Source organism: Phasianus colchicus, chromosome 9 (assembly GCF_987193195.1).
Source record: "Phasianus colchicus chromosome 9, bPhaCol1.hap1.1, whole genome shotgun sequence".
Classification (NCBI taxonomy): Eukaryota; Metazoa; Chordata; class Aves; order Galliformes; family Phasianidae; genus Phasianus; species Phasianus colchicus.
In genome coordinates this window covers 31,925,578-31,942,266 of record NC_143444.1, presented here as the reverse complement: position 1 = coordinate 31,942,266, position 16,689 = coordinate 31,925,578, and the positions used below count along the sequence as shown (strand labels likewise).

The 16,689-nt window shown below is 46.6% G+C and overlaps 1 protein-coding gene across 1 annotated transcript in view; it reads left to right on the top strand.

Annotated features, from left to right (window-relative positions):
• Positions 1–16,689, top strand: part of NEGR1 (neuronal growth regulator 1) — a 174,548-nt gene that overhangs the window by 136,593 nt on the left and 21,266 nt on the right. The window contains exon 6 of the mRNA XM_031604360.2: positions 1,999–2,150. Coding sequence (XP_031460220.2) covers positions 1,999–2,150 — 152 coding nt within the window. The remainder of the gene's footprint in view (positions 1–1,998; positions 2,151–16,689) is intronic.

Genomic DNA, 16,689 nt, shown 5'->3' with positions numbered 1-16,689 from the left:
AAACAGGGGAGGAACCCAGAGCACTACCTGCCATCCCATGGGCATGCAGACCACACAGTCTTGGAGAGCCCACATGGACTGAGGATCAGCTAAGGGAATGGGCTAGTTCAGTATGGAGAAAAGGAGGTTCCGAGGGAACCTTATGGGTCTCTACAGCTCCTGGCAGAAGGCTGGGGAGGACAGGGGTTCAGCTCCCAGGGCTTTGTGCTGTGCCAGGGCAGGGCAGGCTGGGCATTAAGAGAAATCTCTTCTCCAGAGAGCGGTCACAGGGCAGCTGTGGTGGCACCCAGAAAAGGAGCTGGGGAAGAAGCCAGTATAGGGACTGCCCTTGAGGGCTTTAAATTCTGAGCAGGAGCCAAAGCGCTGAAATGCATCACATTAAAAAGGGACTGGGTGAAAAGTTGGTAAAAGCTTCTTAAAATTATGATAGCATTTGGCTTCTAAAGCTGCAGAGGGATTCCCTGCGGAGGGGAGGAGGCTTTGCTGTGCTGAGTTGGTATCTGAAACTCACAACTGCTCAAGTATGCTGTGTTACAGGGCTGTGAAGAACTGCATCTCAGAAATTAAACAGCCATGGGGAAAAAGCCCAAAAGCCACTCATCTAAAAATATTAATTCTCTTCTACTTGATAAAGCAAACAAGACCTACATTTGAAATAACAAAACTTGTTATAATGGCTTAATATACTGCAATAGTGTGAAGTCATTCAAACATGAAACCAAAGGTAGATATCCCCTGGGACTGGCACCGACACATGGTGTTCTCTCCATGCATTGGCATAGTCTCCAAAATAAAAAGGAGATTCCATTTCCTTGTACAGCTCATGGTACAGAGCAGTGGAGTAAGGAGATGTGTAGGGTGGCTGCACATGAATGGAGATGCTATTGTGTTCCGAAATGGAGCTCCACACAGGTAGCAAATGCTGTGTGCAGTCAGTGAGCTGGGCAGGGATGTGGTTGTTGACTCAGAAGTGAAAGCATCAGGTTCCTACAGCAGCAAAATCAGGTTCCTACAGCAGCAAATGGAGGTCCTGCAGGTGCTTTCATGGTGGTTCATGGTGACCAAAGCTGACCACAGGCTCTGGCAGCCACGTGGCTCTGCGCTGTGCCCCAGGCATGGCACAGTGTCATGGGAAACATGAGGAATCCACTGTGATTTATCAGCTATGGCTGGTACTTTAATAACACGGGTACTGTTCCCATCTGACAAGATGTGGTCTGCACACAACAACAAAATTTGAACTGATCATCTTTCTCTGTGCCAGAGCAGTGGTATTCCTGACATGGCCTGGAAGCAGTGCTGAAAGCTGCACAGTTCATATGGGACAGGGCCATGGAAGGCTCGGTTCAGGGAAACGGAGCCCAGTGAAAACAGTTGTGTTTGGGCTTCTCCTGCATTCTGTTACCTGATTTCTGTTCAAGTTGCTGTCTCGGGATGCAGTGCTGCGGTAGCACATCCTTCCTAATTGCAACCACAGTTTGTTGCTATAGAGGTCTGTAAAATAAATTGCGGTTACCTTCCTAATTAGTCTCATTCTTGGCTATGTAATCCCAATCTACCAGCAGTTAGAGGCGCACAGGGTTGCAAACAACCACCAGATTGTGAAAAACACCCTCTGCAGGATTTCCTGCAACAGTCAGAAGTGCACGCAGTGCCTTCAGGACAGCGCTCTGTCTCCATGCTCTGTCCTACTGCCCACCCACAGCCTGCCCTGCCCCTGCTGCAGCAGTTTGGGTACTGGGTACAGCAGTCTGGGTCCGTGCAGGTGGGCACTGGGGGTGCTGCTTCCAGTCCTGCCATGTGCCAAACTGCCTGAGGCTGCTCCCCTCACCCCTTCAGTGCTGCCAGCACAGAAGCAGCCCCAGTGATAAGCTCGTTCAGCAGGATCACGTGCAGACTGATTACTGTGCTATCAGCCATATCTGTTAAAAAAACGAAATCAAAAAGGCTATTGCTTATGGTATATAAGTTATAGACTTTTTTTTTCTTACCTTCTAGACTGATCAGTGGTCAACAAGGAATTACTATTAAAAATTATAGCACGAGATCACTTCTTACTGTTACCAATGTGACAGAAGAGCACTTTGGCAACTATACCTGTGTTGCTGTCAACAAGCTTGGGATGACCAATGCCAGCCTGCCTCTCAACCGTAAGTAACGTGGATGTGTGACAAGTGTTCGTGCTTGTTTGTTTCCACATGCCTGGGTTCAAAAGCAGAAAGGTGTCAGTGTGCTTTTTCTTTTCCTCGTTTTTATCACAAGGCACACAAATACCGTTACATTCCTCAGCAGTGGGAAATAACACAGCTGGTTGTTTCTTCTGTGCTGCAGAAGGGCTTCTGTTTTGGAAGTAATGCCACACTTTGGGGGCAGCAACAAGTCCCAGATGTACAAAAAGACACATGAGGGCTCAGCCTGCTTTGTGGCACGGACACTTAGCATGGCACAACCTTGCTGTACTGGCTGGGCAAGGCAGCACTGTGAGCACCATTCAGAACTCCTGAGGAGGTCTCCAAGGGGCACTGTGAGCTGCAGCCCTGCACTGCACGCCTCTGGCTGCACACACCGGGCAGTGGGGTGAGCAGAGGGGATGTGCCGTGGGGTCCTTGGATGAAGACAGCAGCCACTGGGATAGGCAAAGCAGAGCGCTGAGATACTCTTTACATGAAGCTTACATAAAATGGGTCTCAAATGTCCTACTTGAAAGATATTTATAGCCGTGACTTCATAGTATTTCACATTTTTTGACTCTCTAGCCATCTGTTAGTGGCATCCAAAGATGTTCATAGCTGAACTTCCGTGGTAATCTGTCCTGTTTTCATGGCGATAATACTGAAAGACATGCATGAAGATATTCCTCAGTGGAAATCAGACTGCAGATTTTCATCTCCTTAAATCCTAGGGTTATTACCTTGCAATCACTAAGCTTTGTTCTTGCTGTGCTTCTCCTGTGTCGGTGCTATCGGGATATTTAACCCACTGCCACAGAAGTGTAATGTGCAGAAGGCAGCGTGAGCTCTTTCCTTCTGTTCCATTTCAGATTTGAGCAGTCATTAACAAAGTGAACACAATGCAGCACATCTTTTAAGCAGAAAATGCAAAAAGTGAGAACAGAGGAATTTTATACCAGAAGCAAGTGGGATTTGGCGAGTTTGCAGTTCAGAGAAAGTAAAGCGAAGGTTTGGGTTATTTTGAACAAAGCAGTTCTGTTGCTGCCAGGATTCTATCAGCTTCCTTTGCTTTTCTTTTGTAACGTGCCCACTGCTACAGTACACTGAGTGCAGAGGGTGAACACCTCAGGTAAGTGCCAAGTGCACTGTTAGAAACAACAACAGCAGGCATTCTGTGTGGTGAAAGGGTGGGATGCGCGAAGTGAGAGGCAGTGCTGAAATGGGGGTCTGATTCTGACCACTCCACTGAGATGTGGGGGAGATGCTGAGGTGTGTCTGAAAGGCTGAGATGGAGGGATCTGGTTTGTGCTGCAATCTTCTTGATTCTAATCAAAACAAGGAGAGGTTCCCGAAGGGCCATCTGGATTTCAGTTGGGAATTAAGAGCATTCGACTTGGGAGCGGGCATTTATCCTTCTTCAGAGTTTGCATTAATATTGTCTGGAAAGAGTTTCTCTTTTTTTAATATAAAAGAGAAAAAAAGTCTCCCAGGGTAAGAACCTATTAAACATGGATTCCCTGATACTACAGAGGGGATTTTCTCTCGTGAAACGCTGCTTGCATTTTATTTTGTTAGCAGCTGTAAAATGGGCAAACTGAGCTGTGTGGGAAAAACACAGAGCAGTAGTGGCTCCAATCAAGTAACGAATGGTGATTTTGGTAGTTACTCATGTCCGAGTCCTTCCTATCATCCAGATGTGTGGGGTTTTGACACTGCTCCTGTCCTGTGGCCGAGTGCACACATGCAGGATCCCCAGCAGCTGTGTTGGACGGTCCCATCCTGCCATCTATGGGCCTAATTCATCACATGCGTGGTGCTGCCCGTCTTGGCTTTTCCCAGAATATTTGGTACTTAAGAAGAATGTATTCTTTTCCTGTAAGCAAGGCAGAGACCTGCTGATTCATGAAATCCAATTTCTGCAGAAAACGCATTATGGTATGGACTCAGGGTATGAGGTTTCATTTACCAATGGAGAATGGAGTAATAATTAAGCAGATCTTGCTTTTAAATTGGTGCAATTTTAATTCAAAGCAGAAGGCAATTTCCTGCAGATAAATTTGCAAGGCCACCATGAGGGGAGTGAGCCATCATTAACCGCTGGCAGCGAGGTGAGCTCGTTCAGCCTTCACTCTGAGAAGCAGCCAGGGGTGAGGTGGTGGTCAGTGCTGCTTCTGGAGCAGCAACGTCCCCAGGGGAACATGCCCTGCCCCCATGCAGCCCCTCCATGTCCCGGTACGTGGGGTCAGGGCTGGGGTGCTGGTCTTCATCAAAGCTGTGTCACGCTGGGAGGTTGTCTGCTCTACCTGAGCATCTGTTGTATTACAGGACTCTGAGTGGCTGCTGAAATCCCGCGTTTTCAATCTGAATGTAGATTTAATCTATACATCTGTAGGAACCGTAAATCTGCTTAGAAAGAGGCTGTTCACAGGGGCATAAAATTCCCAACAATGTGTGATCTCTGTGTCTCTACAAGATAAGACACCTCAAAAGTCTGGATTGAAGCAAGCCATCACCTCACAGAAGATAGATGAAAATAATCATTGCGTCTCAAGCAGATAGGTATCTGTTTATTCTCAGGTAAAGGCATTATTTTGTTTGTATTTTAAAAGCACATCTCCTAGGCACTCCTGAGTGTTTTTTATGAGCTATGAACAGCTCACCGGGGAAGGGATACCTTCCCTTGCAATACAGGAGGAGCACCCGTGCCCATCACCGGCAGTTGCCATGGGAATGATGCCCTTCAGTGGCTGCCTTTGTGCCCCACAGGTGCTGCTGAGCTTTGGGAGGATGTGGCTTATAGAGAAATCAGACGTATTGTCAGAGGTTGTTCTAAAATGTAAATAGCCATGAAGGGCTGCAGCAAAGGTCAGCAGTGACGTTAGGAAGGGGAAGGAGAGCACAGCAAGGCATGTGAGAGATGTGGCAGTATTTTCTGTGCTAATGTAATTGCTGCAGCTAAACAGAACTACCTTATTGCATAAGCATCCAACTGTGAGCTTACTGGTAGTGCAACATGGTTATGATCTTGTCTCTGAGAGTTTGCATGCCAGGAAGCACCAGACCGTGCCTCCATTTACATGTGTTCGTTGCATTGTGTGCTGGTTCCTACAGAAAGATTCCTAATCAAACTGCTGTGCCAACATTTTAATTGAGTTTCATGTCTGAAGTGCAAAAAATTAATATTCTTTCAAAATTGTAAGTTAACTCTTTGTAAACAGCGCGTTGCACATAACAACATATGCATTCCTCAAGATAGTTGGTGTAGCATTGGATGTGTCTACTGGAGCACTGAAGATCCAGGAGCACTGAGGGTATCTGCACAGCTGTATGGTGGGCTTGCTGTGCCACGTCTACTAAACAAAATTAATATTGAGACAGACAACCATTTTCTCTGGTAATTTCCTGGCAGCCTGACTCGTGGATCTGCAAACCTTCCCTCTCCTGCTGCCCCAAGCCATAACAGTGAGGGACAGCAGGGATTTATGGGATTTGGGGGTTCTCACATCATTTCACTGAGAGCACGGCTGTAGCCACAATGCCTTTTTCCACTGCTGGCAGCTGTGGGTCCTGCTTCCCACTGCCCAGAGGGGTCCTCCCCCATCACAGTCAGGATATGGCCCTGCTTCTTTCCTCCATTTGCAACTTTTCCTTCATATTTACACCAAGCATTTTCTGACTGCAGATAAATTTTCCACTTGTCTTCTCCTTCCCATTGTGGGAAGAGATCGGTGCTCTCAGGACCAAGAAGTGAAATTGGGGCAGAAGGAGGGAAGGACAATGTTGGGTTAAAACAACTGTCTCCAGGTGCATAAAAGCCTCTCCTGGAACGAGAAAGGGAATGATCTGCAATTAGTGACTTTATGTACTGCTGAACATATTGCACTACTGTTGGCAATAACAGTGGTGACGGGTTAGCCAAGGGCTTGCTGCACAGACAGCACCTTGCTGTGACTGTGTTGCAAAAGCGGTTCATAAAATCATAGAATGGCCTGGGTTGCAAAGGAGCACAACGTTCATCCAGTTCCAACCCCCTGCTGTGTGCAGGGTCACCTACCAGCAGACCAGGCTGCCCAGAGCCACATCCAGCCTGGCCTTGAATGCCTGCAGGGATGGGGATTTGATGTGGGCTGATGTCTGAGCGGTGGTCAGCTTCCTGAAGGGACTCTTCTTGCTGCCAGGAGGATGGAGCTGGGCCTGGCAGCAGCAGTTTTTTGAGTGGCTATTGGAGATCATGCAAAGACTGCTTGGGACTTGTGTTCACACCATTTGGTGACATCATTAAACTCAGCCATTGCTTTCTGTTGGCTGAGAATTTGTGTATTTGCCCACATGAAGGGGTCTCTGCTAAGTTTTAGCTCAATAGCTTTGGCTGGCCTTCCAAATTTGACATTTCAGAAAGAAACTTACTCTCCAGGGAAATTCCCTTTGTGTCCGTAGTTTCAGCTTTCTCCAATTACCTAAGAAATATTTTACTATTTTACCTCTCAAACTCTGGTCCTTAAAACAAATCACAATTAAATTAGTGGTGTTCTGTTTTTTGTCTCAGCCAGACGGGTGACACACATAAAATTATACAGATATATTCATACAACTATAGAATGTAAGTGAAAACTCCTGTACTCATTAGAAGCTGATTCAAAGACTTCTGCAGTAAATCAAAAGACATTTCTTGATTTAATTATGTTTGGCTGAAGCCCAAATTCTCCTGTAGAAGTCCAATGCAGAGGGTTGATGCCATACACCAATGTTTTCACCGGAGGTGTCTGGTCCTGCCCCTGCAGTGCAGTCGGTGCCCCAAACACTCACCCAGCTCCTGTTGAACACACAGCCCCAACTTCCCTGCAGTGTGGATGGACAGAGAGCAGATGGAAATGCATTCAGGGGCAATAAAACAAAACATAAAGGGATATCTGAGCCAGCATGCTTTCTTGTGGTCTCTGTAAGGAACATCCAGGTCCATGCCTGTAGGGTTTTGTGGTATATCCATTATAAAGTCAGACCTTTTCATAGTGTGTTGTCACATCTGGAAACTCGTGTCTGTACTGCACCTCCCCTGTTATAGACCAAAGGAGATTTTGTTTTAGTTCTTCCATATGCTCTGTCTTGGCTGATGGGGTTTCTCATTGAAGCCCTTGCTTTGCTCTCCATGTCTAAGCTGGGCGAAGAAGCCTGGCTGCTATGAGAGAGGTGACCCACCAAGGATGGAGCCTGAGATGGCCAGCCAGCTCCTGATCTGCATGTGTGAGTTTGGGGAGTTAGAGGAGTGGGGTTACAGGTCTGGGGGTCAGATCCTTGGGAGCCTCTCTCAAAGATGAGGGTACTCATCCAGGACACATTAATGGAGTGACTGCATTCCCAATGGAAAACAACCATCTGAGAACTTCCAACCATCTCCAATGTAATTTATAGGCCAGGTAAAAACCTCTTTTCTCTCCCCTTTCTCACACAGGGTAAGACCAATGTGAGATGCAGTTGAACAGCGTGTAAGTAAAACTGAGTGCTTTCTTTACATCACAAATATGCCCGAGAAACCAGTGTCACAAAGCAGTACTGAGACAGGGAGCCAGCAGAGTTAGAGACACAGCACCTTGAATTCATATACTCACACAGAATAGGATAAACGGCCAAATCTCCCATTCATGTTAGTCATAATAATTCCGTTAGACGCTGAGCATGAGATCCTTCCATAAGGATGCTGACTGCTGCTCCAGGTAGCAATTGCTGAGAGCTGAGGAGAAGTGTTCCAGGTATCCATCCTCCAGGTTGAGCTTTATTCTGAATGATATGACAATAAGTGACTGAGATGGCACAAGGTGGGAATAGCTGCTCTGAGAAAGATCAGCAACATATGTTTCTCCTTGACATTTAGAAGCCAAAGAACATGTTTGTGTCTGAGGGGGAGCAATTTATGTTAATCTTTATTATGGTTCCTTACAGCAGTTGCCTTTTGTGTTAGCTTTTGTGAAGTCTGTGTTCGTATTCTTAAATTGTGTAGTTGTAACCATATGTTTTAGATACATATTTCTACTGCAATATGATAATCTGGAGAGGCTGAAGCTTGTCTACGAGCGTGTCTAGCAGCACATCTAAACTTTCTTCCTGTGTATCAGCTAATTATGGTGATTAAAGCATTCGTAGTCATCTATGGACGTCAGCTACAGCGCGCCCTGCTGAGGGTGAGGAGCACAGGAGGTCAGGGCTCCTTCTGAACCGGTGTTTCTTTTCGTGATACAGAAGGGGGAGGAAAATCTTGAAGTAAATTAACATATGAGAAAAAGTGAAAAATCCAAAGTCGAACATGCGTAACAAATGGGGTGAAAATGAGAAGTGTTATAAATACTGACATAAATACATTTTGTGACTCAATCTGGTATGCAGGCTGCAGGCTTGGTCTCAGGATGGAGGGGGAGGTTTGTGAAGTGCTGGTGGGAGACAAAGGATGAAAAATTCCCGTGTCAGGAGAATGGAAACGAGTGCTTCTTCATTAAAATGTACTGCTAAATGGAGAGCCGCTTTATGTAACGGGTTGCTCAGGCCAAAAATATGGGACTTTGAAAAAGAATCAAGAATATCAAGAATTTTCATGAAAACCATAGAATGGATTTTAAACTCCAGACGTCAGCGCTGTGTGCTTGCTGCTCTTTGGGCGAAAGCCCAAATCCTGCTTGTAGTACCTGATGAGAGCTTCTCTCTTCACTTTGTGTTACTTTTTGTCAACAGCGACAGAAACAGCCTTGGTTTGACAGAGGGATGATTTGCCTACTAAATTCTGGGTTATTGAACAGCAGCAGTTAGTTGAAACCAATGTTTATCTGAAAAAAAAATTGTTTGCATCTATCATGCCATGTGTTCTCTAATAAGATTACTAAAAATAATAGACACAGATAATCTCCATCGCATTTATTTACATTTCCCTGAAAGCTGCTACACAGACCCAAGCATCCAAACAGTTTGTGGAATGAAGAAAATCAGAAGGAAATATCTTTTTTTTTTTTCCCCTTTCTGCAGGAAAGCTAACAACAGATTCTGAGGTTTAAACCCCTTTTGGTGAGCCCACCAGGAGCAACAGCTGCCCCTTCTGTTCTGCCCCCTACGAAATGAAATGCTGAGGTGTCCCAATAAGCCTCTAAAAGCGAACGAGAAAATTCCAAATCTTGGGAAGTAATTTCACCTTTAAGTAAAACACACCACAGATTAGACATGATCACAGAATCACAGAATGGCCAGTTCCAACCCCCTGCTGTGTGCAGGTCGCCAGCCAGCAGACCAGGCTGCCCAGAGCCACATCCAGCCTGGCCTTGAATGCCTCCAAGGATGGAGCATCCACAGCCTCCTTGGGCAACCTGTTGCAGTGCCTCACCACCCTGTGAGTGAACAATCTTTAGCTTTTATTTATTTAGCCAATGAAATGTACGTGGGGTACCAGTCCCTTTTCTCTCTTGGTGCTGCTGTGGAGCTTTCTTTAGTGCTGCCCATCAGTGGGCAAATGCCCTTCAGAGTGGAGAAGTTGTGGGGTGAGGATCCAACAGAGTTTTCTCTAAATCAATTGAGAATTCAATGCTTTTATGAAGAGCTTTTCCAGCCTTGGTGATTCTATGATTCAGTGCTTTTAAAATTATGATTTTACAGCTGAAGACAGTTGTGTGCTGGTTGTCGTCTCCATTTTTGCTTTGAGGAAATACACCGTTGTTCTTAACCTGGAGCTGAGCTTGAAAAATAGGTTCATAGAATCATAGACTCACCAAGGTTGGAAAAGACCTGCAGGATCATCCAGTCCAACTGCCCACCTACCACCAGTTTTTCCCACTGAACCATGTCCCTCAGCACAACATCTGAATGGTTCTTGAGTACCTCCAGGGCTGGTGACTCCACCACCTCCCTGGGCAGCCTGTTCCAGCGCCCAAACGCCCTTTTGGTGGTTCCTGGTAACAGCATGGCAGCATCACACGCAGAGTATGGCCCTTCTGAAATAGGGCTTAAATGTGAATGCCTGAACGGGTGACATATGGAGGCAAATAGCCCTTCTTACAAAACAACCACCTCTGTCCCTGACTGCTTGCAAGGGAGGGGAAATGACTGTTTACAAGGGTGGATAGTGATAGGACAAAGGGAATGGTTTTAAACTGAGACAGGGGAGGTTTAGGTTGGATATGAGGAGGAAGTTTTTCACCCAGAGGGTGGTGAGGCCCTGGAACAGGTTGCCCAAGGAGGTTGTGGATGCCCCATCCCTGCAGGCATCCAAGGCCAGGCTGGATGTGGCTCTGGGCAGCCTGGGCTGCTGGTTGGTGACCTGCACACAGCAGGGGGTTGGAACTGGATGAGCACTGTGCTCCTTTGCAACCCAGGCCGTTCTGTGATTCTATGACTCATTCCATGACTGCACTGGGATGTCTGCACTGGGATGCCTCACAAGGACGGCTCCAGCTCCAAGCAGATCCACACCTCCAGGGCATGAAGGTGGCCCTGTGAGTGAGAAACTCCTGGAGGTCTTTATGGTCTCTGTAGAAAACGCCCTACTAAACGCATTGCTCTGAAGCCATCAATCCCCTGTTGTACAAAGACTTTCCCAAAGCACCTGGGAGTTTCCTGGATGCAGAGGTACACCTGCACACTGGGAGGAGCTGAGGAGAGCAGCAGTGCTGCAGGGGTGACCAAGCTGCTTGTTATTCATCATTTCTGCTCTGAGCTCAGCTTGTCCGGGCTTTGGAAGCAGGACCTGGCTGTGCTGCTGCGCGTGACAGCAGAGCACGGGGAAATTGCCCTTGTATAAATATTTGAGCAATAGCAGCTGAGCAGAGCAAACCTGGGAGTGCATTGCCTCTGCATGTAAATCAATGTAATAAAGCATTGTGAGAAGGCCGTTTAGGCCAAGGGATGAGGCCGGTCCAGGAATGAATGGATACGATCTTGTCACCAATAAATCCTGGCTGAGCTGGGTTCTGTGGCACTCTGCTGCAGTGAGCAGCAGGGCAGGCAGTCAGAATTATTTCTACACGGAAGCTTAGTGAGTTTGTCAGAGAGATTTGCCCTCAGTGCTAAAGAAATGAACCTAAGGTCTCAGGTCTACTGCACAGCAAATAAAGGCCCCGTTGCAGTGCAGCTGCAGGGCAGCTCCATGCCAGCACTGTGCAGGGGCACCCACACTCCTCCTGCACCCCAAGGGCATGTGGGTGGCTGTGCTGGGATGTGACCTTTGGCTGATTCACCTGCAACTTTGCAAAGCATTTGTTGGTGTCTGCATTCACTCCTTGGGGTGTGTGCTTGGATCCTCTCTTCCCATATGGGCTGTTTGCAGGCTTCTGCTCCTCGATCTCAGATTCTAAGAGCTCCCTGGGCAATGAAAGCATTTCATCCCACTGTGTGTCTGCAGGACAACTTGTCCTAGCAAGCAGCAAGGCGCCAGCTGTCCTGGTCCTACCTGTTTTCCAGTACACATTTGTACCAAGTGGAAAGCTTCTCTGTGACTGGGGTTGGACGTCAGGGGGAAGTTCTTTACTCTGAGAGCGGTGAGGTGCTGGAACAGCTGCCCAGAGAGGCTGTGGATGCCCCGTCCATCCCTGGAGGTGTTCAAGGCCAGGTTGGATGGGGCCCTGGGCAGCCTGGGCTGCTGTGAAATGTGGAGGTTGGTGGCCCTGCGTGTGGCAGGGGGTGTTGGAGCTTCATCATCCTTGAGGTCCATTCCAACCCAAGCTGTTCTGTGATTCAGTGACTTGCTAAGAACTGCAAGAACCCACACCGATGTTCACCACTGCACTCCTCTCCCTTTCTCGGTGGCTGATGCAGAGCACCACGTGGCACTGTGGGGCTCTGTTTTCCTTGGAGAAGTTCTCTTTCTCCAATTCTGGCTGGAGATGTGCAACTGTAACACCAGCTTAATTAAGTTTCCTTTTGCAGAAATTACAGACAGTTGTGAATTTCATCATGGCATTGGCACACACCACCATGTAATTTATATAGATTTGTAATGATTCATTTGATAGGCATTGTCTGTGGATTTCGGTTCATCAGGGATCAGTAGAACTCTAATTACATAGTAATTATTAAATAACTTATTCACAAATTGCCGTGCCAGCGAGAGCAGATAGCAGAGCAGCCGAGCAGCTCCGATCAGGGCAGCCCCTGAGCACAGTGTGCAGAGCCGGAGAGAGACTATGGCAGTGACAGTGCATTGTTAGGGGGGAGGGCCACCTGTTCTCCTGTTCTTGAGGCAGGGCAGGACTTCCACCTTCCCAGAGACAGCTTTCATAGAGTCACAGAATGGCCTGGGTTGCAAAGGAGCACAGTGCTCATCCAGTTCCAACCCCCTGCTGTGTGCAGGTCGCCAACCAGAAGCCCAGGCTGCCCAGAGCCACATCCAGCCTGGCCTTGAATGCCTGCAGGGATGGGGCTTCAGGAGCACATGTTGTAGTGAGGTTCTGTATCCCACAGAGCATCCAGGCTGCCAGCATCGCAGCTCTGCACGAGAACAAACCTCCTGTCCTGCCCAGGCTTTGTTCAATTACATATTTCCTGCTTCCTGCTTATTACCATAGACGGGGCAGTGCCATTTCTTCAGAGGTGTTAGCAGCAGCAGGCAAGCTGCCGTGAGCGCAGGGAGAGGGTAGCTCTGTGGCATGCACCGTGCTGCATCTCTAATCTCTATTTCGCCTTATTTACTTCCAGAAATACAGCGACAGTTGTGCGAATTTAAAGAATGACCTCTGAGAACAAGAATATAATTGTTGGAGTGAGCGCAATGCTAATCGTGTGTTTCTGAACAGCAAAACTGCTAACAGATTTCTGTGCCTGCATTATTCATCAGGTGCCGGTGTATACATATGAATGAAGGACTGAGCTCAAAGGATGCCAAATACTTTGTCACCTTTTCTTCATTTTGTTGTGGTCTCAACTGCTGTAAAATCATTAAAGCATTCCCTGGAAAAAAAAAAAAAACACAAATCTGAAATAGAACATAAGGAATAATACGCCAATATTGTTTGTCCTCTACGATAGTATAACTGGAACACGTAAATAAGAATATGTCCTGTAACTTTCACAATGAAAGGTGTAATTAAGGTGTTGATAGGAATGAGAAATTAGAGAAATTTCTCTGTTTTCTTCACCCAGTTTATTGCTGAAATCACAGACAGGTGACCCAGCAGCAGGCAGGAGCAGAATCACTAGCAGCCTCATTAGACCTCTGACATCAGAAGAAGTTCATATTCATTGTAGCAGTCCTGACAGTGAGGCTGTGTGCCTGTTTGTGCTTTTGCTCTCTCTGCACGGTGGTCGTGCAGCTCTCTTCTATGAACTTGGTTAGAACAGAATGGAAAGGACTTAAGGAATCCTAGAACGGCTTGGATTGGGAACCTCAAGGATCATGAAGCTCCAACCCCCCTGCTGCAGGCAAGGCTGCCAACCCCCACTTTTAATACTAGATCAGGCTGCCCAAGGATGCATTTATAAATGGCTTTCTACTCCACCATGAGTAGAGCCATTCCTTCACCTTCGTTCGTTTTAATTAAAAACACACGAGTTACTTGGAGGCTTTTCCTTTTGATAAGTGGCCCTGATGGGTTCTGCTGGGACAGCCAAAGCTGCCCTACGTGCTGTGACTGCTGAAGTACCAGCTGAGGCTTTCCTCATTGGTGAGAGCTGCTGGCAGGGCTCTGTGTCCCCACGTGTGGTGTTGGAGGTGCAGAGCTGATGTCACAGCGGGGACTGAATCAGAATCCTTCTGCTGGCAAGAACATGAACTGTGTGGCCCCTTTTAAATAGTGTTTTGAAAGTTTACAATGGAAATATAACTTCCTTTTACGTGTGGTTCTCTCTCATCCAATTAAAGAAATAAATTCTCCCACCTCCTGGATGTATTTTTTGTGCTATAAAGTATTTCATCCTGTGTAAAATATGATCATTCATTATGGGACTTAGTAAAATTTAAAAGAGGGAAAAAAAATGTAGTCTTCTGCAGCAGAAGGCCTAATGCCTAACCCAGACCTAAAGCAGTGATGGAGCACCTGGTAGGAAGGCAGGCCAGCCCAGGCTCAGGTGCAATGCAATGCAGTGCAATACACCTGAATGACTGGAAGGGCTGGAGCCAGGATTCATCCCTTTCCAGCCCTCATTTAAGGGTTGGCAGTGGAGGTGAGGGTATCTCACTGGAGATCCCTGCATACCTGAGGCCTTCCAAGGGTAAGCAGATTCTTTCCTTTATTTCTGTGCTTATAGAGGTTGTATTTGAGCCAGCCCTCACTTGCAAGCCTGGGCCCTTGTTGCTCTGCTCTCATTGCTGTGCTTTCTATCCTGTTACAACTCCATAGGTAAAACAAGATGGTATTGTAGTGGCAGTGGGTAGAGCGTAGAGGGGATGGCACAGAGGACAGAATGAGTCAACTGCTCAGCAACTGCAGGTTTCAGATTCAAAGGTGATGTTTTCTCTGCATGTCTCTTGGGCACTGAGCTATTAAATACTTGTCATCCCATAATAAGGGAACAAACGGCTTAAATAAAATAAACCATCGCTTGGCAATTAAGGTGCAATAACTCAAACCTCTAAAAGAGCTCAAATTGTAATTGCAGGATATTAATGGTGAGTAAAAGACACAGAATAAATTAAGGGCATGTCTCTCCCCAGCCCGCTTGCACTTTCCATCCAAAAGATTTATTATTAAAGAAGTTTTTCCATTTTCCATTTAGTGTTGTTCTCAAACAGTCCTTGGCTTACCCAGGCTTAAGGAGATTTATTTCAAAATAAATCATTAATCTTTAGCATAGCTGACATAGCCCAGGGGAGATGAGATTAAATAAGCCTGCTTAATTATCAAAGGCCATGGAGGAAAATAGTTATGAGGGTTTTTTTCCAATTAATACATGTGTTAGTACTAGATTGCAAGTGGTATTTTGGACCAGTTATTGATTTCTCCAGTACGTGAAAAGTCTAAATATTATTATATTGAAATCCAATGCTTTTACTGATGCAGACTGAAACAAAACAAAAAAAAAGAGCTTTTTGTATTCCCCTGCTGCAAAATGCTCTCTGTGGCCTCTAGAAGTCCTCGTCTGGTAGCAGTGTGTTGTGGCATTGTTTCAGAGTTAGGAATTGCACTCTCATTAGAAGAGATGCTCTGAGCGAGCAGCTCTCTAACCAGCTATCCTGTAGTAAAACACATTGTAGAGCTGGAAGTTCTCATGCAGCATGTGTAAGAGCCAGTGTGTTGTAAATAGGAGTATGTGTGCTCCTTTAATGCACCTAATCCAGCTGCAGCCTAATGTAGTGCTCTGGGCTGCCTGTGTTGCCTCATTTCCTTTCTTCTCCCACAGTGGGAGACCTCTCAGCTTCTTCCCACCTTCCCCCTCCTCTTCCCAGCACTCAGCAATACTGTCTCCATCCCAAGAGGCTGCTGTTGGTGGGGCATCATGCTGCTGCAAAGTGCCACGTCCTGCATGGCCACGGGATTGTTAAGATTGGAACAGACACTAAGATGGCCAAGTCCAACCATGACAGTGTGGCAGCACACTGGGTTTGGTCTATTTGGTCCCAGCTCGTATAGATATTCTGTTTTAGAATAGCAAGGTGCTGCTGTGAATGTTTGTGCTGGGCTCCAGCAGCAAGGAGCTGCTCGGCCTTTGGATTCCTTGCAGTGCTGAGAGGCAGCAGATCTGCAGTCACTGCTGCTGCTCGTGCCCTCTGCCTCCTGCAGCACTTGGGGTGAGGCTTTCGGGTCCTTCCTGGGTCCTAAATCTCATCTTGTGCCAAAAAGTGTTTTGAGCATTCATCTATAATTCAAGGAACAAAAAGCAAGGCAGCAAGTTTGCTACCGAGAAGACAGAACTGGGCTTAGGCAGGTCGGCTCCAACCTGCAGGTAGGGCTGCACAACCTCCTGTGTGCCAAGTAACAGAGCCCTTGGGTTTGAGTGGAAAATGAGACGTTGCTGGAATCAGTTGAGCTTGTCAGACATCACTGTGCATTCTTATTTCTGTAGCTCTGTGATTCCGTTTGGTACCTATGCAATATCTTATTTTACAAGCGATTCAAATGTATCGGCGGCACTGATGCATTGGTCAAGGAGGCAAATAAATATTTTTAAGATTGGAAACATTCATCTGTATGAGCAGAATTGTTTGCGTTGGTAATTTGGTCAGGAAACTGCAACTTTTTTTGGGAACGCATCCATCTGTTATTGCACTTCGAAGTGTTTGGGCATCGTATTAAGCCAGAAAGTAATTGCTTGGGGGGCTGGGGAGGGGGGGAAGGCAAAATTGGATGAGCATGGAGATCGTGCTCAGCTACTGCTGTTACCTGCCCCTCCCATGGGGCTGGCTGGCTTTTGGTTCCATTAGTTCCTTGTTACTGTCAAGATGCGGTCAATGATCTTTGGAGCTCGGTAATTTCGTTAAATCTTTTTCATTACGGTTATTGAATTGCTGCATTGAAATGTTAGCTTGCTTCTGTGCGAGATTGATTGGGCCTGGTATTTCATTTTGCATAACGCTATACATAGCTAATAAAAGGGCACGGAATAATGAATTTTAAGG